Below are 27,767 nucleotides of genomic sequence, written 5' to 3'. Positions count from 1 at the left end.
TATATATATATATATAAAAATAAACGTTTTCTTTGTTTGTACATACAGTTGAAGTCAGAAATATTAGCCCCACTTTGAATAAATTTTTTTTAATTAAATAATTCCCAAATTATGTTTAACAGAGCAAGGAAATTTTCATAGTATGTCTGATAATATTTTTTCTTCTGGAGAAAGTCTTATTTGTTTTATTTCGGCAACAATAAAATCAGCTTTTAATCGTTTAAAAAACCCTTTAAGGTCAAAATTTTTAGCCCCTTTAAGCAATATTTGTTTTCTGTAGTCTACAAAGCAAACCATTGTTATACAATAACTTGCCTAATTACCCTAACCTGTCTAATTAACCTAATTAACCTAGTTAGACCTTTAAATGACATTTTAAGCTGCATAAAAGTGTTGAAAAATATGTAGTAAAATATTATTTACTGTCATCATGGCAAATAAACACAGAATAAGCTCAACCCTGTTAGACCATGCGGCGCGGCGCAGCGCATATTTTTCCATCCTTAAAATAGCAAAAGTGGATTCGGACACATCCTTAATGCTTTTGCGCCCTGCTCTTTAGACTTTGTGCCTAGATCATTAAAAAAGAGTCCATTATGTTTAGAAATATGTTGAAAAAGTCTTCTCTCTGTTAAACAGAAATTGGGGAAAAAAATAAACAGGGGGGCTCATAATTCTGACTTCAACTGTATATACATGTATGTGTTTATTTATATATAATAAGTTTATACAGTATATACAAAATTATGTAAACACAAGCTTAAATCTGTATGCTATTAGTCTTGCCTAATCGTTTAACAGCATTGTTTTTAAATCTACCTAGATATGAATTTTCGTAGGATCATCAACAATTGTCTATGTTGAGCATTCACTTTATTAAATAGAAAAAATCTTTAATGTATTTATCCAAAGCCCTAATTGTTCTTCAGCTGAAGAAAGTTTGTCAAACTTTATACATTATGGGTCACCTAAAAAATAATCAGGAAGGAACTAATCTTGTAACTGTCCAAATCCAGTTTGGGTACACTACAGAGTGTACCTTGGTGTTTATTTTATTTCATTTTCATTCATTCTTTTCGGCTTAGTCTCTTTATTAATCAGGTGTCACCACAGCAGAATGAACCGCCAACTTATCCAGCATATGTTTTACACAGCGAATGCCCTTCCAGCTGCAACCCTTCACTAGGAAACACCCATAAACTCTCATTCACACGCATGCTCTACGGCCAATTTAGCTTATTCGATTCACCTATAGTGCATGTCTTTGGTCTGTGGGGGAAACTGGAGCACCCGGAGAAAACCCATGTGAACACAGGGAGAACATGCAAACTCCACACAGAAATGCCAACTGACCAAGCTGAGGCTCGAACCAGCGATCTTCTTGCTGTGACCACGGTGCCTTTTTTATAATTTAGAAATATATATATATATATATATATATATATATATATATATATTTTTTTTATATGTATTTATTTTATTTTATTTTTAAATGGCACATATTTGTTCAGCAGTGAAGAGGTGAATTAGGTTTTTAATCAGTTTACGTATTCCCACCCCAAAAGCCAGTCTTCTGTATAAGCTGTTAAATTGAGATCTCAAAAGTCAGGACTTTTTCAACAAATGGACAGCAGTGTTAATGGTGATGTCAGTAAGTTACGGTGTTTGATATGGAAATGTAGTCATAGTTATTCATAACACATTTATCTTAGCTTTCACAACCCTGTCTTTTGCCTTTTGGGCTTATTAAATAGTAAAAAGGGTTCAGAGATTGGTCAAGTACTTTTGTTGAGTCATTTCCTTGCTTAGCCACAGTGTTTAAGAGGGAAAAATAGCAGCTCTAAGTACACCTTTTTCATCAAATACAAGTAACTTTTTTTCACATTTAATTAGTGTTATGACATTTTTCAACGTTTACAAGTGTTAAATGCCTTACTAAACAGGCTCAGTTTAATAGAAATGTCATTACAGTGTTGATTCTGGTGTGGGTTATGTTTCTGCAAACACCATGTTGCTGTTTGCTGTGCACTAAGGAGAAAGAAAAGTGCAGTTCCCATGGTGATGGTAATGGATGTGTTTCAATAAAGCGGTATAGAGCTGCTGTACATTGGTTATGGCTTTGAGTTAAACTAAAGCACCACTACATTATGGAGCTGCAGTTTTTTTTTCCCCTCAAATGGTATTCTGGCTGTAATAACAGCTCAGCGGCCATTTAAAGGCTCAGTGACTTAGACATTAATCATTTACATAAACATACAGTTAAGAGATGTAAAGAGAGCTCACATTGTGGAATAATAAAACAGTGATTTCCACAGATAGAAATTCAATTCCTATGTAGGTGAGGTGTATATACAGTTGAAGTCAGAATTATTTATATTTTTCCCCCAATTTCTGTTTAATGGAAAAAATATTTTTTCAACACATTTCTAAACATAATAGTTTTAATAACTAATTTCTAATAACTGATTTATTTTATCTTTGCCATGATGACAGTAAATAATATTTTACTAGATGTTTTTCAAGACACTTTTATACAGCTTAAAGGGCAATTTAAAGGGTTAATTTGGTTAATTAGGCAGGTTAGGGCAGTTAGACAAATTGTTTTATAATGATGGTTTGTTCTGTGGACAATCTAAAAAAATATTGCTTAATATTGCTTAATAATATAAAACAAATAAGCCTTTCTCCAGAAGAAAAATATTATCAGACATACTGTAAAAATGTCCTTGCTTTGTTAAACATCATTTGGGAAATGTATTAAAAAAAAGAAAAAAATTCAACAGCGGGCTAATAATTCTGACTAATTTTAACCATGAGGTTAGTTATTTATATATATATTTATATCTATCTATCTATCTATCTATCTATCTATCTATCTATCTATCTATCTATCTATCTATCTATCTATCTATCTATCTATCTATCTATCTATCTATCTATCTATCTATCTATCTATCTATCTATCTATCTATCTATCTATCTCTCTCTCTCTCTCTCTCTCTCTCTCTCTCTCTCTCTCTCTCTCTCTCTCTCTCTCTCTCTCTCTCTCTCTCTCTCTCTCTCTCTCTATATATATATATATATATATATATATATATATATATATATATATATATATATATATTAGGGCTGTTAAATGATTAAAAAAATTACTAATTAATCACATTTTTTTTTGTAGTTAATCATGATTAATCACGAAACGCCATATTTATTACAGAAATAAAAACACAGGCATGTAAGTGCCATTTGAATTTCAAAACAATCAATGCCAATAACAAACAAAAATAATTTCCATGTTGGATTCTAAATGGACTACAAAAAAAATAGAAAATACAGGCACCGCAGATATGAAAAATTATTATAATAATAGCGTATTGAATACAAACAATTATAAAGTTGTATTGCGAGTTCAGAACATTAATTATAAAGTAGAAACAATTTAGCTTAGCTCCTTATAATTTAGCCAAGACAGTCCAGTCTATTGACATTATCAGGGGACAATGTGGCCAAGGGGTACATCAAAGGCAGGTAACCAAGACTATAGACTTCTTACAGAGACTTTGGTCACACCATCTCTAAACATTTAATTCTAAACAGCTTTGAGGTATACGGACACAGCAAAGACTATAGAATACATATAGAATGCCTTAAAGAGACTTTGGACAGTCAACGATGTCAGGCGTTTGCCCTTGTTGCTAGGAAACACACACACACACACACACACACACGCACACACACACACACACACACACACACACACACACACACACACACACACACACACACACACACACACACACACACACACACACACACACACACAACGTGTGCAGTACAGTGCACCCGGTGAGCGAGGGATCCCTTCAGATTCATCAACACGCACGATCACGTTCATCATTTGCTTAAACTAAGCGTTCTAAAGTATGGCTGTATTTTACAAGCAAGAATTCTGACACAACAATGTGAAGCAGACGCTTTACAAAAGTCGCGTGTTGGGGGGAAACATGTCAAACTTAATGAAACATATGAGGGTGCATGGAATCAACTTAAAGGAAGAGAAATGGGCTGTCTTTGACAGCTTGCAACATCATCTGGCACTTTCACTTAGTACTTTTACATGGACACCAAAACTCTGCTTTTATGATAAAGATATAAGTGATTAAGAGTCCACCTTGTAAGCAGTGATTTTTGAATACCTTATTACCTTAAAGGAGCACCCGAGTCACGAAATGTGGAGGTTTTTCTGTCTGTTCGCTGGGGCATGAACAATATGTTGCTGAATGAGATTAATTGTTTTATACTGAAACTTTCCATCTAAAAGCGCTTCCTTGATCTTATTCATATGTGTTTGCACATTAAACACACGTCGGCCACAACAGGAAATAAAAAAAACTGCAACTGCGTCAGTTGCGTTAATTTTTTAACGCGTTAAATATTTCAAGTTAATCGCGTGCGTTAACGCCCTAATATATATATATATATATATATATATATATATATATATATATATATATATATATATATATATATATATATATATATATATATATATATATATATATATATATATATATATATAATAATATATATATAATAATAATACATAATTTGAAAATAAATAATAACAGTGTTCAATACACATTTTTGTACATTACATTTCGCAACTTTCATTTGTTGTTTGTATTTTTATGGTTAAACAAGTTTGTTAATTGTTCTGTTGAAATATAAGACATTTAAACATCACAATAGACACCAAAAAAGCTTCCAGAACTGTTGCATGCTCCACCTGGTTACAGTAGTGTTATTAGTGTCAATTACAACTTTAGTCAAATTTTATTATAGAGAAAAAAAAACCTGTATTCATCTGAATTGTACATGACCATATACAGGCTCTCTTTGACCCTTCGATTTATACAAGCTTACTTGCTTTGTTTCTTTCATGTCAATGAACTAAATCCAGTACTGTTTTAACTGCCCCATTAGTCAATAGCAGACTCTTTGCAAAGCTCACATTACATTGTATCGGCTTTGCTACAAAGTATAAATCTACAAATAAAGTTCAGCCTTTTGTTTATAACATTGCAGTCTTTCAGTTATACAAAAATTAGTGGGACAGGGGACATGAAAAGCAATTTCTTTAAGTTAATTTATAAAAAACTCCACTTTACCTTTATGGCACAGAATTTTATAAATAAACTTTAGCTTCTGTTTAATAAAATTAAAATATTTCAGTTATAATAAAAATTTTGCTTTGAAGTGGACCTGAAATGCAATTACAGATTTGTACACATAGCTGTAGGATCATTTATAAATGTGTTTTTTTTTTTTTTTTGCTCCAGAAAATTCCAATGAAAATTCTACATGCATCTGGTCTCATTTTAACATTCTGTGAAAAACATTATAGAATAAAATAATATGCATCCTTGTTTATATAACTGTAATTTTTTAGCTGTTCAAGAAATGCTGTTTCATATTTGTATAAGTTTTTTGTGTTCGTTTATAAGGTTTTCAAAATAAATGCACAAATATATTGCCCTGTATTTGTAAAAAGATTGTTTCCATTCTCACTCAATAAACGGCACTTTTTAAGAGGCATTAGCTTTTGTAGAAACCTAAGTAAATGCCTACTTTACTGTACATTTTGTTTCAATCCTTGAGATGAAAAACACAATAATAGAGTTGCAAATATTTGAGCTCGAGTTAGATTTAATAAGTAACACTCAAACACTGGTGTCCTTAGTATCTTAAAAACAGGATTTTACATATATTTTAAATGCACTTTGAGATTAAAAATAAATGTACTTACCTGTATTGCTTCTGAGGATAAAGTGATACATCTTATATCTTTCAATAAAAGATGTACGGAAAAACAGCATCAGGTTGAGAATCTGAAGAAAGGAAAATGTTTCAGTCTCTCAGGTACATTATTAAAAATTTACTTTAGCCATGGATTTGTAATACTCATATCTTTTGGGAGCCTATGTGAGGTTTTTAGAGGTGCAGTTTTTTTTATATCAGTTGACAGATCAATGTCTAGCTTTATTCACCCAGAAACAGTTTGTGGCAGATATGAATACAGAATACAATTCTTTAGTTTATTCTTGGCATTAAGATGTTTTTTAATAATAATAATATATTTTATTTATAGGTGCCTTTCAAACCACTCAATGACACCTTACAGTACACTACCTGACAAAAGTCTTGTTGCCTATCCAAGTTTTAAAAACAACAAATATTAACTGGACTTCTAGTTGATGATTTGGTATCAGAAGTGGCTTATATGAAAGGAAAGGCCTCTAGATTACGCTTATTTTACCAAAATAAAATATGATCATGCTTTGATTTTTAATTATTTAATTAGGACGATAAGGTCTGACCTTGCTTAGACAAAAGTCTTGTCACTTAACAGGAATAATGTACAGTATAGAATATAGAGTTGTGGTGCAGTAAAAAAAGAATAAATATTGTGTATGACTTCTGTGAGTTTGGATGACTGCATCCGTATATCTCTGCAATGACTCAAACAACTTATTAATAAAGTCATCTGGAATGGCAAAGAAAGCATTCTTGCAGGACTCCTAGAGTTCATCAAAAGTCTTTGGATTAATCTTCAATGCCTTCTCATTTATCTTACCCCAGACATGCTCAATGAAGTTCATGTCTGGTGACTGAGCTGGCCAATCCTGGAGCAACATGACCGTCTTTGCTTTTATGAACTTTAATGTGGAGGTTGAAGTGAAGAGCTGAAGAATTTGCCCTCTTCTGTGGTTTGTAATGTAATCGGCAGCACAAATGTCTTGATTTTTTAAGCTGTTGATGTTGCCATGCACTCTGCAGATCTCTAGTACGCCCCCATACTGAATATAACCCCAAACCATGATTTTTCCTTCACCAAACTTGATTGATTTCTTTGGAATCTTGGGTCCATGCTGGTTCCAGTAGGTTTTCTGCAGTATTTGTGATGATTGGGATGCAGTTCAACAGATGATTCATCGGAAAAATCTACTTTTCCAAATGATCAACTAGAAGTCAAGTTATTATTTTTTGCACTCGCAACTGGGATCGACAACAAGATTTTTTCAGGTAGTGTACATAGCAAGCACATCATAAAAACACAAGCAGTAAAAAGCAATAGACAGGATATAAAACTATCAAATCATTAAAAGCTATCCTGAACAGAAAAGTTTTCATCTGAGATTCAAAATTGTAAATATTGTCCACCTAGCGAATGGTGGACAATGTTAAATACAGTGAACAATGTCTGAAAGGCTTCCAGACGGTGATTAAAACACATTTGAGTGGATTGCTTTCATTGGATAAACAATCAATGTGTAAGAATAGCCACAAAACACACTTTACTATCCACCTCATTCTTAAACATTACCGGATGTGTTATTAGAGAGCTCTAGCCAGACAGGTTTTAAACTATTCCTACTGAATGCATCATTTTGTTTGATTTGAAGACTAAATATGTAGAAAGCACAATGTTGCCTTTCCAGTGCAGATTATAAAACCCGCAGTATTTGACATAGTTTTGCAATTATCAGAGCAGAAATATGCTAATTTTGTTCAGATTCGTATGTAAATTATGTGAGCTTATTTTGCAAAAGTAGATCAAAAGATCAGAAGACACCCACAGATTCACTCACCCATAGACTTTCTCATCAGAAAGTTTTTGGATGTGATCGAGAGATACGGATTACACCCCCAGGCAATAAATGAAACATATTGTGGCCTTTTCATAAAATGTAATTGTGAGTTACAGCTGCAACTTTCCTTTTGTTTTGATTATTATTATTGTCATTCAACAAACTCTGCATTAGTGTACTCTGTCGCAAGAGGGACATCTGCTGTATAAAACACATACCAGAGTATTTGGCTTTTCATTCCGCTGTGGCAACTAAGCCCAAGGAAATTGAATTAGTGGTGCGAGGGCATTTGACAATTGATCAAAAGCAACAGTAAAGATGTTTATATAGCTACAAAGAAGCTGTCTTACTTAAATGCAGTTGTTTTGAGCTTTTACAACCATCTAATAAACCTGGGGGAAATCATTTTTTCAACACTTATATACAACCCAAATCATAAAAAGTTGTATGGAGAACGCAAATTGTATTTCATTGCAGCCAATACAACAAACATTATTTAATGTGTTCCACATGATTTGTATTGTTATTTCTAAATAAACACTTATTCCAATTTTGGTTCATGCAACACATTTAAAAAAAAAAGTTGGGACAGGAGCAATTTAAGGCTTATAATCAGGTAACTTGGTTAAATAATGGTGTGATTTAAAACAGGTGATGTCAACCGGTGATTATAATTATAACTTGGTACAAAAGCAGCATCCAAGAAAGGTCTTGTTTATTAAGAGCAAAGATGGACCAAGGATTACCAATTTGCCAACAAATACTTGAGAGAAAATTATTGAAAGAAAGACAAGAAGGCATTTGGGTATTTCACTTTTAACAATGCATTACATAATTAAAAGATACAAGGAATCTGGAGGAGTTACATTGCGTAAAGGACAAGGTTGCAAGCCAAAGCTGAACAAACGTGATGTCCAATCCCTCAGATGGCACTGCATCAAGAATTGTCATTCTTCTATAAGCGATATCACCACATGGGCTCAGGACTACTTTTGCAAATCTTTGTGAAGTACCACAATGCGTAGTTACATCCACAAATGCCAGTTAAAACTGTACTGTGCCAAAGGGAATCCCTATGTTAACAGTGTCCAGACACACCATCAACTTCTCTGCATTCTGCATTCTCTGCTAAAAAGGATCATCCAGACTATTACCAGCAACAAGTCCAAAAGCCAGGCTATGTCATGGTATAGGGGTTGTTTCAGTGGTGACTTGCGTTTCTGTGGTGGCACCATTAATGCTGAAAAGTACATAGATATTTTGGAGCACAATATGCTGCCTTCTTTTACAGGGACGTCCATAGATATATTTCAACAAGACAACCACATTCCACAATTTGAACCATATTCTGCACACATTAAAATGTCCTGGCTGCAGAGGAACATCCCCTAAACATCTTTTGTATATGTATATTTACATATACATATATTTGCAAGAAATAAAATGAACCTAGAGAAAAAAGCTCAGACTTGTAAAATGCAAGACCATTTAAGCAGCACAGTAGACCAACTAGTTTAAAACGTATTATATATTACAACATTACTGTCCGGTAATGGCATAATAAGGGTGGTAATTTACTAGATGGGGCTCGTTTACATTTTTTGACACCTCATGAATATTTACACTGCATAGCAATCACTTGTTTTTTCCACACTTTCTTATGCTAATCATTGTAGCAATAATGAGGTTGTATTTTTTCCACTAGAAAAACAAACACACAGCCTATTATTTTCTTTTTAAATTGCCTTTGTTTTGCTCTGGCTCAGTCAGTTGTTATTACGCCATGCATCTTTGAAATAACCTTTAATGAATAAAATAAGCCACTCTTCTTTTTTAATTTAAATTACACATGCAAGCATTCTCAAAGATGAATTGTAATGAAGGGCAACTGAGCTCAACCCAAAGGAGCCGTGCGATGCGTGACTTTCAGACAAAAGCACAAGCTCTCAGTCAGTTCTTTAGTGCGGTAGTGTGTGTCGTGTGTAACCTGCGGCTCTCAGTGTGTGTTTAAATGCATGCCAGAGGCCTTGACTCCACTCAATAGAGTCTTCCAGCTCAGAGAATTTGCATTGCCTCTGTAGGTTCAGGATCATAAGGCTGATGTTAACCCACACCTGCAGAAGGTCAGTGCGCTAGATAAGCACACCTGGAGTCTTCGGTATAATTCATCCGTGTTGTGTGCACAACCATTCAGAGGCTAAAACTAACATTTTGGCACAACTGCCAGTGGGTGGTGTACTCTGGATTGTTTACCCAGAAATGAAAATTCACATTTTTTTCCTCCCTCTTGTGTGGTTTGAAATCTTTATGAGTTTCTTTTTTTCTGTTGATTTTTGTTAAAAACAAAATATTTTGAATATTGGTGGTTGATGGTACTCATTAACCGTCTCATTTCAGAGGCTGCATCCTCTGATGAAGGGGTGCCCAAAGTTTTTCTTATGAAGGGCCAAAAACCAAAGTTGATTGAAGGTGGTGTGCCGAAGGTAAATAAACCAAAGTACTATTTTAAAGTTGCCATGATTTCCTAATTTATTATTACTTAAAAATAAATTGAAAAAATACTGTAATCGTATTAATAATTATATATTTTTTACATTTTATAATGAACTACAGACAATCCCCTTTGTGACACAATAGTGTTCGATGCAGAAAACATTAAAAACACTTGATTTGTTTATTGAGGATCCTTACTTTTTTTAAAGTCTAATTCATGCACAACATTTAATTGAAACATTTCATTTTATTTGCTTTTTGTATCCCAACAATTAAACAAATACACAAAAGGTTATGTTCAAATTAGAAATAACGAGCTCTGTTGAAGCATTGGCTCCAACCTTCCCATCATTCCCCCTCTCTTCTCAGATGGGATAGTGGGCAAAATCGGGTCCTAGTTTGGGCTTCTCTGCTTTGAAGGATGCATTTGAAGGGCGCTACGTCAGACTTATTTAAAAAAAATTCAAAGACTCCTTCAAATGCAGCCTCCAAATGCGTTCTTCGTTTCCCAGGTAATGAAGGTAACTGGTGGATCCTTCGTAGCCTCAAACATCCCAAGATTCATTGCGCACTGATAATGGCAGGATGTTTTTAAAAGAAAACTTTGGATTACAGTTTAAATGTATGAATTCGTTTTTTTTTACTTGGATATCTGAAGACGTTAATAAACAAAAGAGTATGATATGACTTACTAAAGAGTGATTTTTATAGACGGTTTACATTTTTATGTATGGATCAAAGGAAATATATTTCCAGCTTTTGTAAACCTTGTTTTGCCTTCAGATCACTTAATAAAAGTTTTAAAATCACATTTAAATACATATGCCGCTTATTAGTACCACTTTTTAACAGCATCTGTTACAGTTGCTAGGTGATGAGATCCTCTGTAGGCTAGATCATCTCATTTCAAAACGCTCGGTTCAGCCTGTGTGGACTTCGAAGGGCTCAACTTTGAAGTTTGCATCCTTCGGAGAATGCAGCCTCTGAAAAGAGACATATCTATTGACTTCCATCATAAAAAAAACAATTACTATGGAAGTTTACGGGTGCCATCAACTAGCATTCTTAAAATAAAATTATTTTCTGTTCAACCGAAGAAAGAAACACAAATATGTTTTAAATAAGCGAAGATTTAATTTTAAGATCCTTTGTATTTAAATAACATGATCAGGGCACCAAAAGTTTTGACCATGACTATCAATGTCTCCAGCTAATTTCTACACTATGACTAATTTTATGACTAATTTATTAACTTTGGTTTTATTTACGATCAAATTAAGGCCTTATATTACAGTAGTTACGTTTCCATTCGCCCATTGTTATGCGCATTTTGGATATGCGCATAAAAAACGGTTGATGGAAACACTAAGATGCCATAAATTTTGAAAATGCGCATAACAAACATATGCGCATAACTGAGATAAACTTTTTATTCGATAAGAAACGATGCGCATAAACTGCGATGGAAACATTTTTACCGAACAAATTCCAGTATGCACATTAAATAGAGGTCATGTGATTTTGTTAAGAGATCATGTGATAGTAAAAATGTGTGTGAATGGACAAACCAGCAGGCTGAGCACATTGTAAACCATCTGAACTGTTGTTTTGGACACGCAGCTTCTCCTATTGCAGCAAATTTCGTTTTTACTGTTAATAGTTGCCGCTAGTAAATCAGGAAGTGACGATTTTATTTGCTTTGACTTGTTGGATGGAAACGCTGCTTTATTCGCAGGCCTTTTATGTGATATTCCAACACAATCTCATGGCAATTCGTAACTTTTTGATTTAGTGGCTAATTCGTATGAATTCATACATTCTTATTCAAACAATTCAGTAAGATTTGCTCATCCCCCAATGACAGTTGGGTTTAGGGTTTAGGGGTGGGGTTAGGTGCCACGCCTCCTTTTTAAAATCGTACAATTTCATATGACTGAACTCGTGCGAATTCATACGAATTAGCCACTAAACTGACAAAACATAAAATACATATGTTTTCTCGTGAGATCAGGCTAGATATTCCAGTTTTGCGCATAAAGTTAGTTCACATTTTTGGATGGAAACAGCTATTTTTTGTAGGCATAAAGTAACACTTCGCTTTTTTGTATTTTTTTTTTAGCTTTTTTGTATTTTTTTTTTTTAACATTCAGCTGATCTCCAAGCACTTTTATCTTAGGTTAGCATAACTCATTGAATCAGATTAGACCATTAGCATATCATTAAAAAAAAAAAAAAAAAAAAAAAAAAAAAAATATATATATATATATATATATATATATGCTTAGATACATTGTGTACTAAAATGGAGGCACAATGAAATTATGCAGCCCCTGAAAATAGTTCCCATCTCTAGGTAACAGCATTGCGTAATATCTTTGTGCCTGCCACAACTATGCAGTAGCAAAGTCTTTTGATTATTATGTCGGAATGAGGGTGTAATTCCTAGCCATATTTACCTAGAATACTATATAGCAAGTTTTCATCTTTCATCTTAGTACACAATGTAACTACAGAAGAGTCAAGCTTTAAATTGAAACATTTTCAAAACCCTTACTCCTGGGGTATAAATAATTTCAGGCTTGACTGCGATTGCTAATGGTCTAATCCGATTCAATGATTTATGCTAAGCTAAGACAAAAGTGCTCCAGCCAGATCTGAAGATCGGCTGAATGGATTCAGAAATCTTTGATCTCAACTGTTCAACTCTAGGGGTGTTGTAAAATTAGCCTATTTCCAAAACAAGTGGAGTATTCCTTTAACTGCAATATTGTTTAATGTTCTGCTTTCAAACCAATGGTCTGCAAATATTACATAAACACTCGTTGCACGCCTGAATGAAATCTGGCAGGTGCATTTGACATGATGTTTATGAGGAGGGAGGGAAAATTGCTAGCAATAGATCCAATATTTAATCAAATGGCAGTGTTTGAGTCAGGTGACCTTTGTCAGGCATTTAAAGAGAAACATGCAGTGATTGTGCCTCTGAAAGCGACAGGCGTGAGATCAGGAGGACAGAAGGTGTGTGTTTGTGTATGGTGTGCTTTGGCTCAACACACTGCAGCTTGTTGTAATGCAGATCACACAGATGTGACCTTGACTCCAGGTAATTGAATAGTTTCTGCATTGTTTGACCCTGGAGGGGAACAGTGAAAGAAGTCAGCTTTAATATGGTTTACTTGATCATAAACACTGACTCAGAAGAAATGGATATAGTGGGGATCATATAGGGGAGAGTGGGGTGGGATGTCAGTATAGTAATCCTGCACAGGGATTTTTTTATGTCTACAACTGTTATTATTTCAGAATATACAGTGCTCAGCGTAAATGAGTACACTCCTCAAAGATCTCTCTTTTAAATTAATGTTTTCTACAGAATGCTTTACAATAATGAATCAGTACCAAAACCAAAACTGGAACTAGTCTAACAAAAAACTTAAGATCACAGTATTATTGGTTTATCTTAAACATTTTGCAGAAATTAATGAGAGAAGAATAAATTACATGCCTCAATGCCTTCTAGAGTTTTCCACCTGAGCAAATGAAACCACTTGAAGCAGGTCACATGCTTATTTTATCAGTGCTTTACAGATTGTAATGTTTTTTATAACCCTTGTTAAAGAGTTTGCCAAAATGTAAGTATAAAGCACAAAATGTATTTTTTATGAATGCAAACAATACTAAAAAGAGATGCTTCATGCAAATGTTTATTTAACTTTGTAGAGTAAACACACAAAAATTAAAACAGACTTAATGTTAACACTTTAAGTAACAAATCACCCAATTTACTATTGCCTTATTACCTGCCTATTATTAAGACATTAACTGTTTATTAGCACTGTTAATCTTTGATCTTATTTTACTTCCTTAACACTACCCAACACCTATACTCAACAACTACCTTAATAACTATTAATAAGCAGATAATTAGTAGTTTATTTAGCTATAACTCTAAGTTAATAGACAGCGCTAATTGTACATTAAAATACAGTGAGACCGACTTGCTGAATGTGTATTTCTAGAGGCAGTCTAAAATGGGTATTGTGGGAGTCTTTATTATTTTCACATACAAATATAATTTTTTAGAGGTAACTTTTTAATCCTATTTGTTTTATCATTCAAATTCTATGTTTTTGATAATAAAATTGAAGGTTTATCTTGGAAAGGCAAAATGTATCAGCAATTCTAGAATCACCCACATATATACTGTTCATTTGTGTACAGCATCAATGCAATATCAATAGTCTTTTGAACCAATGTTATTAGCAGTACTTGTATTTGTGTACTGCAAATTATTTACTTTTGGGTGGAGTAGTGTGATAAAAAATCATTTCAAATGCGTTAAAATATCAACAAAACCAAACAAAACACACCAAAGAAAATAAGCAACTACAGTTCAAACGGAAGAATTGTCCAAGAACTGTCCGAGGCCAGCAAAGCACTTGATGCTTGCGCGGTTCTAAGTCAATCTTGCCTCCAATCATCAGTGCTAAATTCTCCCTCACGCTCCATTATAACGTTCACAGCTCACAAGACAATTTTCACCTCAATGAGAAATCTCGTTGCGATTTAGTCTCGTGAGATCTCATATCCCTCGTCACATCCTCAGTTTGAATACATCAGAAAACTTGAAGACATTATTTTTCACCAATGCCAAAGTAGAAATGCCCCTTAAATGAGCGATTCAACAAGACAGTGAACCTAAAAACCCAAAAACAACTTGGTTAAGCCCAATTAAAAACTCATGGGCTTTCTAAAGCAAAATCTAAAAAATCAAACACAATGGCTGTGCAACTAAATGTTAGTTCAGTAAAAGAGAAAAAAAATTGCCTTACACACAGAATTACACACAGAATTCATAAACATTTTAAAATGATCTGTAATGTTTTTACTCTGTTTTAAATATGGAAATTAAAACTATATTTACACTTTATTTTTTTTAAGGCACTGCTGTTTATTTGTACACAGCATGGTGGCTCAGTGGTTAGCACTGTCGCCTCACAGCAAAAAGGTTGCTGGTTCGAGTCCCGGCTGGGCCAGTTAGCATTTTTGTGTGGAGTTTGCATGTTCTCCCCGTGTTGGTGTGGGTTTCCTTCGGGTTCCCACCACAGTCCAAATACATGCTGTATAAGTGAATTGGATGAACTAAATTGGCCAGTGTGTGTGTGTGTGTGTGTGTGTGTGTGTGTGTGTGTGTGTGTGTGTGTGTGTGTGTGTGTGTCTGAGTGAGAGAGAGAGAGTGTATATGGGTGTTTCCTAGTACTGGGTTGCAGCAGGAAGGGCTTATGTCTTAAATAAGGGACTAAGCCAAAGGAAAATGAAGGAATGACAACTGTATATATGTTTTATATGCTGCAGGTAAATAATTTGAATAAATATATTAAGTAGAAAATTGATAGTTTATACAACTGTGCTAATAGCCTTGAAGTCAACTTTTAATTATTGTGTAATTCTAATGAAAGCTCAATGTTTTGCTTGCAGAAATAATATTTATGTATTATGCACATTTGTCCATATGTATGATCAGTAATATGTAAATAACTCATATACTTTCTTTTTTTATTAATAACATTAATTATTAATTTAAATGCCAAGCAAGTCAGAAAATAAATCAGTTTTCCAGTGGCGTAGCTTGGGCTTGTCAAGTTACCAAATCAATGGAATCACTCAGCATGCCGAGTATTAGCATTTCAATCGTGCCTCACTGATGAAGATGCTTTGCCTGTCCTTTGCTCCTCGAGCATCCCTTCGGTATGACAGGTGTAGTTTACTGTAGATGAAAGGATGTTGTGATGTGACCACCCACTGCACGGCTTAATCCGTGCCTTGTTTGAGGATTGTGGCCAGTTTGATGACAGGAGCAGTGATTCCTCACCTTTACACCCACATCCAATCTTCGCTTGTCAGTTCCTCGTGTTTCTCCTCTCAAAGAATGAATGCAGTAAATTTTTAATGCACACCTGCATTCTTGCTCTTCACACATTTCTTTCCTACAGATTCTTTAGGGACTTGTCTAGGTGCTCAGAAGTTTACAGACTTTCAAAAAGCTGTTTTTTCTGCTTTTTCTTTTTCTGTAGGCTGAGGAACTTGTTTGTAGCTGGTGAACGCTGTGATATAGAGACCCTCGAATGGGCCAAGAAGAGTTTTGGAGTGCCAGTGCTGGATCACTGGTGGCAAACTGGTGAGTTAGTAAAAACTAAGCACATTTTCTATAAGGCAAACAGGGCTCTGTACTTCTAGTAAATGCTTAGTAAATTCTGCGACCCTCATTGTGGACAGTGCATCTGCGTTTTGTAATGGTACCATTGCAGGTTTGCAGAACTGATATGCAATGACATTCTCAAGTCAAGACAAATCAGACTTTATTTATAGAGCACTTTAAAAATTGAGCCAAAGTGCTGTACAGAAATATACAACAACAGGGTGTCTGCATGGTCTTAAAGGGTATTAAAAGTTGATAAATCAGTGTAGAGAAATTTAAGGCCCTTAAAAAGTATTAAAAAGTCTTAAATGCTATTTTGCAAGGTATTAAATTGTATATCATTTTTGATTATTCAATGTATAGTTTTATGCTAAAGTTTGCCTCAATTAAGTCTGTGAATATCAGGATGCTGTGTAGTTTATGAAATCAATGAAATCTTACTAGATTTGACATGATGCTTCTTTGTTTACTGCAGTAATCAGGGCAACACCGTTATTTCTGCAGTTTTATAGGCGTCAACCTGCTAAATTAGCTAGATTTAATAGATTTTCATTCATTCAGTATATGAATAATAATAATCTTTTAGTTTTTAATTCATTTCTTACATTAATATTTAGTAAATATACTTTAAGTTAATCTCGCCAGTTTTTCAGGTTGAAGCCTAAAGTGGTTATAAGGTCTTAAAATATATGGAAAGAGTCTTTAAAAAGGTCTTAAAAGATTTTGAATTTCACTCTTTGATTCCTGTATATACTCTGAACAAAATAAGCATAATAGTGTAAAAAAGATATAAAATATAAGGCAAAATATAGCTAAACTACCTAAAATGGCATTAAAAAAATGTAAAATAAGTTAGTAAAATCAGGTGTCAAAAGCCAATGTTTTAAGAGCTGATTTAAATGGAAACAAAGAAGAGGCCTGTCTAATTGGCAGAGGCAACTCATTCCATAGTCTTGGACCTACCACAGCAAGGCATGGTCCCCTCTAAGGACCGTGTATTACATTATCAAAAACATTCTGTTGTATATGAGATGCACTGTAGAACATACCAAAAGCAGAATGAAACAGTGTTATGTATTTGAGCTTTGCACTGTATGGGCCATTTTAAGGTTTGTTCAGAGGAAAAGAGGTAGAGAATGAGTTTAAAGTAATAGTTCACCCTAAAATGAAAGTTCTGTCTTCGTTTACATTGCGTTTACATCCTCCACATGTTACAAACTTGTTTGAGTTTTTTCTGCTGCTGAACACAAAACAGGATATATTGAAGAATGTTGGAAAGCAGCAAAAATCATTGACTTCTATAGTATTTTTTTTCCCTGCTATGGATGGCAATGCCTGCTGGTTTACAACAGTTTTCAGAAAATCTTTTATGTTCAACTTTAGCTTTAGCTTTTTCAACATATATCAATATAGAATATCCTATTTTGTGTTCAGCAGAAGAAAAAATACTCAAACTGGTTTGTAACATGTGGAAGATGTAAATTAAATGTAAACAAAGACAACATTTTCATTTTGGGGTGAACATCCAGTCATTTTTGATCACAGTTGGAAATAAATGCACGTCTCCCAAACTATTGTAGTTACCATTGCGGATGTTTAATGGCGGACGGGAGTTCTGCAAAATTATAAAAATACTTTATGCCACATAATCAAGTTTTAAGAGTTTTTTAAAAGCGAGAATGAAGTTACTTTAAAGTCAAACTGGCAGTTTATGTATAAGGATAGCGCAACTTATAGAATTTTATCACTAATATATTGAATAAAATGTGTAAAAACAATAAAATGAGTAATATAATTATTGTATTTTTGTTTGATTATTTACATGTACTAAATATTTTAAGGTATTTGCTTTTCAAAGCAAATGCCATAAAAAGCATAATGTTAGGTTACTTTGTCCCTATAGTTATGAGGTTGTAATAGAGTACTGTATACAGAAATAGAGTGCAGAATCGTGATTTATAAATGTATAAAAGATGCTAATACTATTATTGTAAGTGCAGCCACCAAATCAGGCAGGTGCCACCATTTGTCGAATTCAAAAGCATACCAAACTGTACTGTACCGAAGAGTGGAAACGGGCCGTTAATGGCACTGGTGGCACTTTTCAGAAATAATCATCTGCAGCTGAGATGAAAGTGCATTTTATGTCATGATCAGATGATATTGATTCAGGTTTGTGGCATAATTTGATTCCTGTCAGATGATGATGAGTCCAGTAATGTCTGATCTGAACAGATGTAATATGTGCTTGATTGGGGTTTGAGTGGCACCTTGTTCAGTCGATGCTAGATAGGATTAGCAGTGGGTGATAAAGTATCAAAGTACACTGCCAAAAGACATTTGACATTTTTTTTCATTTGAGATGCTTTAATGTTTTAAAGAATTACAGTAAAAGACATTTTTATTCATTCATTAATTTTCCTTCGGCTTAGACGCTTTATTAATCCGGGGTCGCCACAGCTGAATGAACTGCCAACTTATCCAGCACATGTCTTACGTAGCGGATGCCCTTCTAGCCGCAACCCATCTCTGGGAAAAAGACATTTTTAACACACACAAAAAACATATTTTTTATTCAAGAATGTTTTCAACATTGACAATAATAAATGTTTCATCAATAATGATATATTATATTGGGATGTTCAATGCCAGTGGATATCAGCAGGTTTGGCCAGTGGGTCCTTTTTTGTGTGGTTATTAAGCTACAACCCAATATAATTTTTTTAAAATGTATTTTAGGTTTTTTATATTTCTGGATATTGTATTAGAAATACAATTTTTTATTATTTTTTAATATCGTTAAACTTGTTACAACTTTTTGCCCAGAGTCTACAGATGTAAATTAGCTTTATAGCTAACTCTGGAACAACATGCCATGTTGTACATTGTCCCTGAATTGGTAAATAAATAATTTAAATGAACAAAAATTCAAATATAAAATATAACCTTAAAAATATATAAATGGACAAAAAACAGTGATACTATAACAATACCTCACTGTATGCTGTACTAAAATAAAGGGCAAAAAGCTCTTTTTAGTTTGCATTTGCATGTGGCAGTACTTCATTTCATGACCTTAATGTTGCCTTTATTTCCCAGGCAAGCCTGAAATGGATCATCTAAAAAACAGAGCACTTCTTTTTGATATTCATAACCCCTATCGCCAGAGTGATGCATATACCGTTCCATGTATAATGAATTGGGTTTCCATCTTCTCTCCAAAATATCTTCTTCTCTCTGCAAAACATGTTCAGCTCATAAATATCTCCAACAAATAAACAGGTGCTTTGCTCGACCAGAGAATATCTGTAGAAAATCAACTCAATCACCATTCATCTTTCTAGTCAGTGCTTGTCAAGTGTTTGTGTGTCATTTGACAACAGATCTTTGAAAGTAGTGTCAGATGGTATTTTGTTTCTGTCTGAACAAAATCTATGCTAAATTGTTAAGGAGAGAAAAACAATACAAATAAAAATAGAAAATGGTATGGCATATGGAAGTTATGGAGATATCTATCCAGAGATCTATAAAGTGCTTTTATATGTCTTTTTGTATGTTTGCACCAGGTTTTTTTAAATAGCAAATCCATCGGTGTCACTTTATGGACTTATAGGCATGCTGGTCTAAAAAGGATGTGTGTTAAGGTGCATTTACTGTCTCGTTGCTATTTTGAATCAACTGAAATAGACTGCGTCATTGACCAACTAAAAGCTGGTCTAAAGCCGCAGAGCTTTTATTATTTAAAGAGCGCTAGTTATGCATCTATCCAGGTCCAAAACACACATACACATTGCTTAATACACACAGAATGTACAGCAATACACAAATATTTTTACATATAAAAAATATTAAAGGGATAAAATGTAAAAAAATATATTATTGTGTACATAAATATAACAAACACTACCTTCATGCATTCTTCACCTCAGGGAGTTTTGGAATCCGGCTCTGTTTATTCATTAATAATTAACCTTTAGTAAAAAATGTATTCCCCTTACTGATCTGGGGCCGCTACAGCGGAATAAACCGCTAATTTATATAGCATATGTTTTACGGAGCGGATGTTCTTTCACACACATATACTACGGATAATTTTAGCTTACCCAATTCACCTATACCGCATGTCTTGTAGTAGTATATGTGTATATTTATATTTGTTTTAATAAAAACAGATTTAGATTTGTCCACCTGTCGGGTTTTGGACCATATGGGGCATAAAAGTAGAACATGTGTTTGGATATAACTCAGTTTTTTGACCACAGTTCGTTATTTTTGTTCATTTATTCTTTTGCTGGAAATGAGATCTGAATTTAGAAATCTTTGTGCTTAACAAACGAAATTACAAAATAGGCTAAGTGGAGTAGAGTGAGTCCACCACCGTTTCCTTCATGAAAGTAAAGGAGTAAAGTAAAGGGTAAAGTAAAGAGAAAGAAAAGAGGCCAAATGGAGGAGGATCGTTCTTTATCCTTGCACTGCAGATGGTCTGTTTAACTGTTTTCTTGTTAGTGAAGTGTTCAGTTTTTCTGCCATGTAAGTAGCAAATGTGCCATGGTGTGACGCAACTGACACTTAAAGGGAATGGGAGATGAGACTCTGATTGGTTTAATGCACATTATGCTTAAAACATGCCAATAACTCATTAAATATGCCCTATTTTGCATTTAAAAAGGGCATATTTTGGTTTTAGGGGTTTGTTGGTTGGTTTTATGCATGCAAGGTCAAAAACACTTTCATTGTCTAGTTTATATGCATTTATTTTTACCTCTTAAAATATTTTGGTTTTAGGGGTCTCCAACAACATGCTGATATGCGTGCAAGGTCAAAAAACACTTTAATTGTCTTATAATATGCATTTATTTTTACCTAATTATCCCAGCGACTCCCATATGATTCGTTCAGCGATTAATTTGTTCCCAAACCCCTTCTTAGCGTTAAGCTAATCTGCTGTGATTTGTCGACAGAGAGAAAAGCCCACCCTGGCTATGAATTAGCAGCCAGAGAGTATGTGAGAGCCCAATGCAGGAATGCAATAATTCAATGCAGTTAAAGACCAGCATATTGCTATACTTATAAACTTAATACACACATTCAGTATTAATCCACACAGTGGCAAATGTTGAACTATTTTGAAAATTGACAGTGAAACGTGTGTATAGGAACGCGTGTATAGGAACGCAAAGGCAAACAGCAGAGGATCGCCAGTTCAGAAACACACTCAAAATCAGTAAAGGAAGAAGCACGCGTCACATTTTAACTTGGTTTTGGAGGCGATATGTGAATTGCCCCATACAGGTTAAACCTGAGAGATATAGTACAAGCACTGATCTATAATCGGCACGTGATTACAAGCCGCGTGGTGTGATTACAATTTATAACACACAATTAAACACATATTTTGCAAACTACACAAAACGAGGTAACAATTTTAATTACACTTACATGTTATGATCCGGAGGAAGAAGAAACTGGTCCATTTGAACTGTAAAAGTTACTGACAAAGTTCATGTCAAATTCTGACAAAGTCCCATAGTCTCTGCTGCTCCTTCAAGAGCAAACGGTCGGCGAATTCTGCGTTGCAGCGTAGGTTATTGTATTAATCATCAGGAAAATAACAGGAACAAACACAGCACTAGGTTGGCTATACTATGATGTTGTTGTGAAAATGAACAACAAAGAATCTCCCATCTGTCAGTGATCGTCATCTCCATGTCATGATCAGTCGCGTGATCCTCCGCTAGTGTGTGGAGGAAAAGCGCATGCACATTTTACCGGAACTAGAAGTACATATTTGGTGATGTACCGTATCGACGTCGATGCGATCAATCAAAAGATCTGAACCTAACTCGATTAATTTATTCCACTCTGAGTCAGATATTTCACTAAAGAATCAATAGTTTTAAACAAGGTGCACTTTTAGATTTAAACCTCAGCTAGATGTTTCCATTCACTTAGAGCTGTGTTACACACTGCATGGAAGGTCATTTTCAAAAACCCATAATAGGGGCTCTTTAAGAGAATAAACACAACCCTTTTAGGCCATACACCAGTGCACAGACCGTATTTTTCATCCTTAAAATAGCAAAAGTGGATTGAGACATGCCCTTAATGCTTGCCACCATGTGCCTTAGACATCCCGCTTAGATTGTTAAAATAGAACCCCATTGTTAAAATAGAGCTCCATATCAAAACAGGGAACAGAAACTCAGAATGTGACTTTTCACTGGAAATGTATGCAAATTAGCCTAATTTGCCTCGAATTTGCATATTTAAACATAACATTTTGCTAAATATCCCAAAAAAAGTTAACTGTTGTGATAACTATTAGTAAATATTTTTACCCTCACCTACTGTGTTTTGCCTTGCCAAAGTCTATGTAAAGTGTAATTTGCTGCTGACCTTTATTTCAGTTTGGTGATGTCCATACTGTTGTTTTCATACAAGGTGTTTCGAACTTAAACTGAATGTTAAGTTTTATTGTTTTTGCTTTTTTTTGTCATCTTTAACTTGCACGATCGATTCTAGAGGCTTGGCTAAGCACATTTCAACTGTCATCATCAGAAAAGGACTGACTCATGGTCAGATTTTAATTGAAGAAAAAGAAAAATTCAGTTGAATAAATTGCACGAATTACTTGTTCATTTTGAGACTAAGAATGTGCACTAGCAAAAAAAAACATACTTTTGATTTCATGCAATCTCTATGCGTGTGAGAACAGGCTCAAAAGAGTACAACGTAATTGTGAATGATGGCGTCTTCACAACTTGTGTCCTTTCCTCTACTTATAATTTCACCCTCTGTCCACTTGATGGTTAAAGCATGTTTATGCATGGTATTATTATGCGAATTGAAATAACAGGCCCATCTCCACCTCTGCATGCAAACGCACTTATGCCATGCTGTGTTTGAATTGTTCAGCGACACCGAGCAAAATTTGATTAGAAGAGCTGATGAGGTGTAGTCTAACAGCAGTTCGGTTGCGCTGATGCGATGGCTTTTCTGAAATAAAGTGGAAGTGATTTGAGCCTTTATTATCTGTGTCATTACCAGCTGAAAACTCCCCAGGCTCATGTGTGCATCGCAATATCAGGAGTCAAGCTGCTGTGACAGACTCGCTCTCCCTTTCTTACAGATGCCCCAGCTTGGAGATGAGTAGTTGTGAATACTGATTGGTCTTATTAATGCTTCAGATAACCCCTATTTAGAAAACCGTGAACCCTTAAATTGTTGTTCTGGCCCTCAAGATAAGCGCTTCAATTTTGTTACGTGGACAATGTTAAAGTGGATTAGTGTTTTATGGAAATAAACAGGAACCATTTTTAGGAAGAATGAAAAATGCTTTAAATATTAGTATAATAGTGATATATCAAAAGTGAAATATCAAAATATATGATTTGTATAGAATTTCATTTTTTAAATTAATTACTTTGTTTAAATAATTCAATTATTTCAAGTAGAAAAGTAATTAATGAATAATTAAACAACGATAACCCTACTATTGACAATGCTTTCAATTTATTACTTGCTAAATAAATTAGCATGCACAGAAATAAAGCAATGTTTACTTATCAAAGTCAATAATTGCCAGACTCCCGTGCAATCTGTTGGACAGTGCGATTGGTGTATGGTGCGTCTTCTTGGCTTAGTACCATCATGTGTTCGATTGTGGTGATATTTTCAACAGTACGTGCTGTGTGTGGACGACCGCTCCCCGCCACACAACATATCCAGTGCAATCAAATTTCACCAACAAGTAATCCATTCCACCATTTGACCAGTTTTTAGTTGGAAATTCACGAATAAAACTTTTATCTTCATTCGAAAACACCATTTTTATTTAAGCCTTACAAAGCTAAAAATAAATGCATCATAACGCCATCATTATGTCATCGCCAAGGAAAGTAAATAAAATAAATGTTCTAATGCACAAATTGCACTGTTATTCCTGTACAAAATTTAGTAAATATAGATATATAATAACATATAATGTACATCCAGTATCACAGAATACTAAACTACAGGACTAACAGCTGCCAGATGTGAACCAGAAGGACTTCATTCTTTAAATTAAAACATTGATCTGAGGCTGTAATAATTTATTAATTAACTTTTATAATTAAATGTACAGCTTGTCTGTATTATAGTGTAATTGGATGTTATTGGAGAGTGATAGACATTGGAAAGACATTTTTACCAGTATCAAGTATTCCTAAGACAGCTATATCATAACATTATATAAACAGTTATTTTTAATAATAAATCACACCTAATATATAAACTATACATTTTAATGCATTTTAAATCTTAATACATTTTTTTGTATAAAAATATCATCTATTCAAACAATGTTAAGAAATATATCAGATAAAATTCAATATCTGAATATAGCAGTACAATTTTAAGAAATATGTCATACACAACTAATAAAAAAGTCATTCTGATGTCTTTTTAGTGTTTATCTGATAACATTAGTAATTGAAAAAAAAAAAAAAAAAAAATATATATATATATATATATATATATATATATATATATATATATATATATATATATATATATATATATATATATGTGCAGTTGAAGTCAGAATTATTAGCCCCCCTGAATTTTTAGCCCCCCTGTTTATTTTTTTCCCCAATTTCTGTTTAACAGAATATTTCTTTAATTTGAATATTTCTTCAACACATTTCTAAACATAATAGTTTTAATAACTCATTTCTAATAACTGATTTATTTTATCTTTGCCATGATGACAGCAAATAATATTTGACTAGATATTTTTCTAGACACTTCTATACAGCTTAAAGTGACTATTAAAGGCTTAACTAGGTTAATTAGGTTAACTAAGCAGGTTAGGGTAATTGGGCAAGTTATTGTATAATGATGGTTTGTTCTGTAGACTATAAAAAATATATATATAGCTTAATGGGGCTATTATTTTGACCCCAAAATGTCTTTTAAAAAATTAAAAACTGCTTTTATTCTAGTCAAAATAAAACAAATAAGACTTTCTCCAGAAGAAAAAACATTATCAGACATACTGTGAAAATTTCTTGCTCTGCTAAACATCATTTGGAAAATATTTATATATAAATATAAATATATATATTAAAATTCCCAGCTTGTTTATTTCTTGTCAGGTTAAACAAACCCAGAAAAATACCTCAAATAAAAAGGAAAAATGCTGCCTCTGCAACCAACAGAAATTTGTACTAAAGGACTGAAATATAATATACAATTGCAACATAAACTAAGCACTTAAAGGGATAGTTCACTAAAAACATTCATCGTTTACCCTCCATCAATGGCTTCTTATTTCCAACATTCTTCAGAATATCTTGTTTTGTGTTCAACCCCAAAAAAAAATCACAAGTTTAGAGTCAATGATGAGGAAATGTTCATTTTTGGGTGAACTATCCCTTTAATAAAACAACATTTCTGATAAATAATATATATACCTCAACACTGTTAATGTTTTATCAGCTACAGATACATTGATCTTACAGTAATACACAGCTTCACATACTTATGTAAATGTGTCATTTAATTACTATTCTCTCAGCAACTCTCTCTCACTCACACACACACACACACACACACATAATGAAAGAAATGCGGCTGCTTTTGAGACCTGATAATAATCTGTGTGCTATTTTAAGACGCAGCTCCTGCCGTGAAGAGGTGGGGGTCTTGATGATGAGGCCTGCTGATGTCACCACTGTTGCCCGGCAACTGGTATGTTTCCAGTTTGCAGTGTGTGCCAATGACTGCTGGCTGTACAAATGACCCGAACACGGCCCTGAGCGGTGGTGCCCATCTTTGAGCTGCTGAACTTTAGCACTTCACTAAATCTACTTTATGTGACGGCAGGTGGCTGGCAATAACTGTGAGAAATGGGATAGCAGGAACAAATGAGCCATTTTTGTGTCAAAAAGCTCTTGCTTAATTAGCAGTTCTGAGCAAAGTCAATTAAGCACAGCTGCTAATTCCTCTCAATTGATTTAGCGTTAAGTATTTAAGTGTTAATATTTTATTGTATTTCTTTTATTTTTTTAGGATCCAAAACATTTTTCATCATACCTGTATGTCTGAGCTTTACAGTTACGATTGAAGTCAACTGATTATTTTCCCTGAATTATTCGCCCCCATTTATTTTTTCTCCAATTTCTGTTTAACGGAGAGAAGATTTTTTTCAACACATTTCTAAACATAATAGTTTTAATAACTCATTTTTAATAACTGATTTATTTTATCTTTGCCATGATGACAGTAAACAATATTTGACTAGATATTTTTCAAGACACTTATATACCGCTTAAAGTGACATTTAAAGGTTAAACTAGGTTAATTAGGTTAACTAGGCAGGTTAGGGTAATTAGGCAAGTTATTGTATAATGATGGTTTGTTCTGTAGACTAGCAAAAATATATAGCTTAAAGGGGCTAATAATTTTGACATTAAAATGTTTTTTTTTTTAATTAAAAACTGCTTTTATTCTAGCTGAAATAAAACAAATAAGACTTTCTCCAAAAGAAAAAATATTATCAGACTGTGAAAACTTTCTTGCTCTGTTACACATAATTTGGCGGGGAAAAAACGGGGCTAAATTCTGGCACAAGTCTTATATACCACATTAATGATGGGCTCATTAACATAAGTATTATTGATTTAATTCATCTATTGGCTAATTTAAGTCTTCAGTGGCGTGCGTTCACCACCGTTTCCATACTCCACGAAAGTAAGGGAGTAAAAGTAAAGCACTTTTATGATGGGCTCATTAACTTAAGTATTATTGATTTAATTAATGTAATGTAATGCGTGTATTTATATAGCGCATTTATTGTGTATGGCCATACACCCAAAGCACTTCACAGTTATGAGAGGGGGTCTCTCCACACCACCACCAGTGTGGAGCATCCACTTGGATGATGCAACAGCAGCCATAGGACAACGGCGCCAGTGCGCTCACCACACACCAGCTATTGGTGGAGTGGAGTGACAGTGATACAGCCAATTCGGTGGATGGGGATGATTGGTAGGCCATGATGGGTAAGGGCCGACACCAGGGTTACACCCCTACTTTTTACGAGAAGTGCTTTGGAACTTTTAATGACCACAGAGAGTCAGAACCTCGGTTTAACATCTCATCCGAAAGACGGGTTTAATTGATCTATTGGCTAATGGAAGTCTTCAGTGGAGTGCGTTCACCACTGTTTCCTCACTCCACGAAAGTAAAGGAGTAAAAGTAAAGAGAAAGTGAAGGAGGCTCATTCCATAGTTGATCTTTATCCTCGCGCTGCAGATGGTCTGTTTACCTGTTTTCTCGCTAATGAAGCGTTCAGTTTTTCCACTTACAAAGTCCGTCATGTAAATAGCAAATGCGCCATGGTGCAACGCAACTGACTCTTATGAGATTAGACTCTAAATGGT

General features: G+C 34.1%; 1 protein-coding gene across 1 annotated transcript in view; it reads left to right on the top strand.

The window, feature by feature from the left end:
• acss3 (acyl-CoA synthetase short chain family member 3) overlaps window positions 1–27,767 on the top strand; it is a 76,795-nt gene that overhangs the window by 28,650 nt on the left and 20,378 nt on the right. Inside the window, exon 9 of the mRNA XM_056455576.1 lies at window positions 16,217–16,320. Within this exon, the coding sequence (XP_056311551.1) occupies window positions 16,217–16,320 (104 nt within the window). The remainder of the gene's footprint in view (window positions 1–16,216; window positions 16,321–27,767) is intronic.

Source organism: Danio aesculapii, chromosome 4, assembly GCF_903798145.1.
Source record: "Danio aesculapii chromosome 4, fDanAes4.1, whole genome shotgun sequence".
NCBI classification, from domain to species: Eukaryota; Metazoa; Chordata; class Actinopteri; order Cypriniformes; family Danionidae; genus Danio; species Danio aesculapii.
The sequence above is the reverse complement of the archived record's forward strand: the minus strand, read 5'-3'. Positions and strand labels throughout refer to the sequence as shown.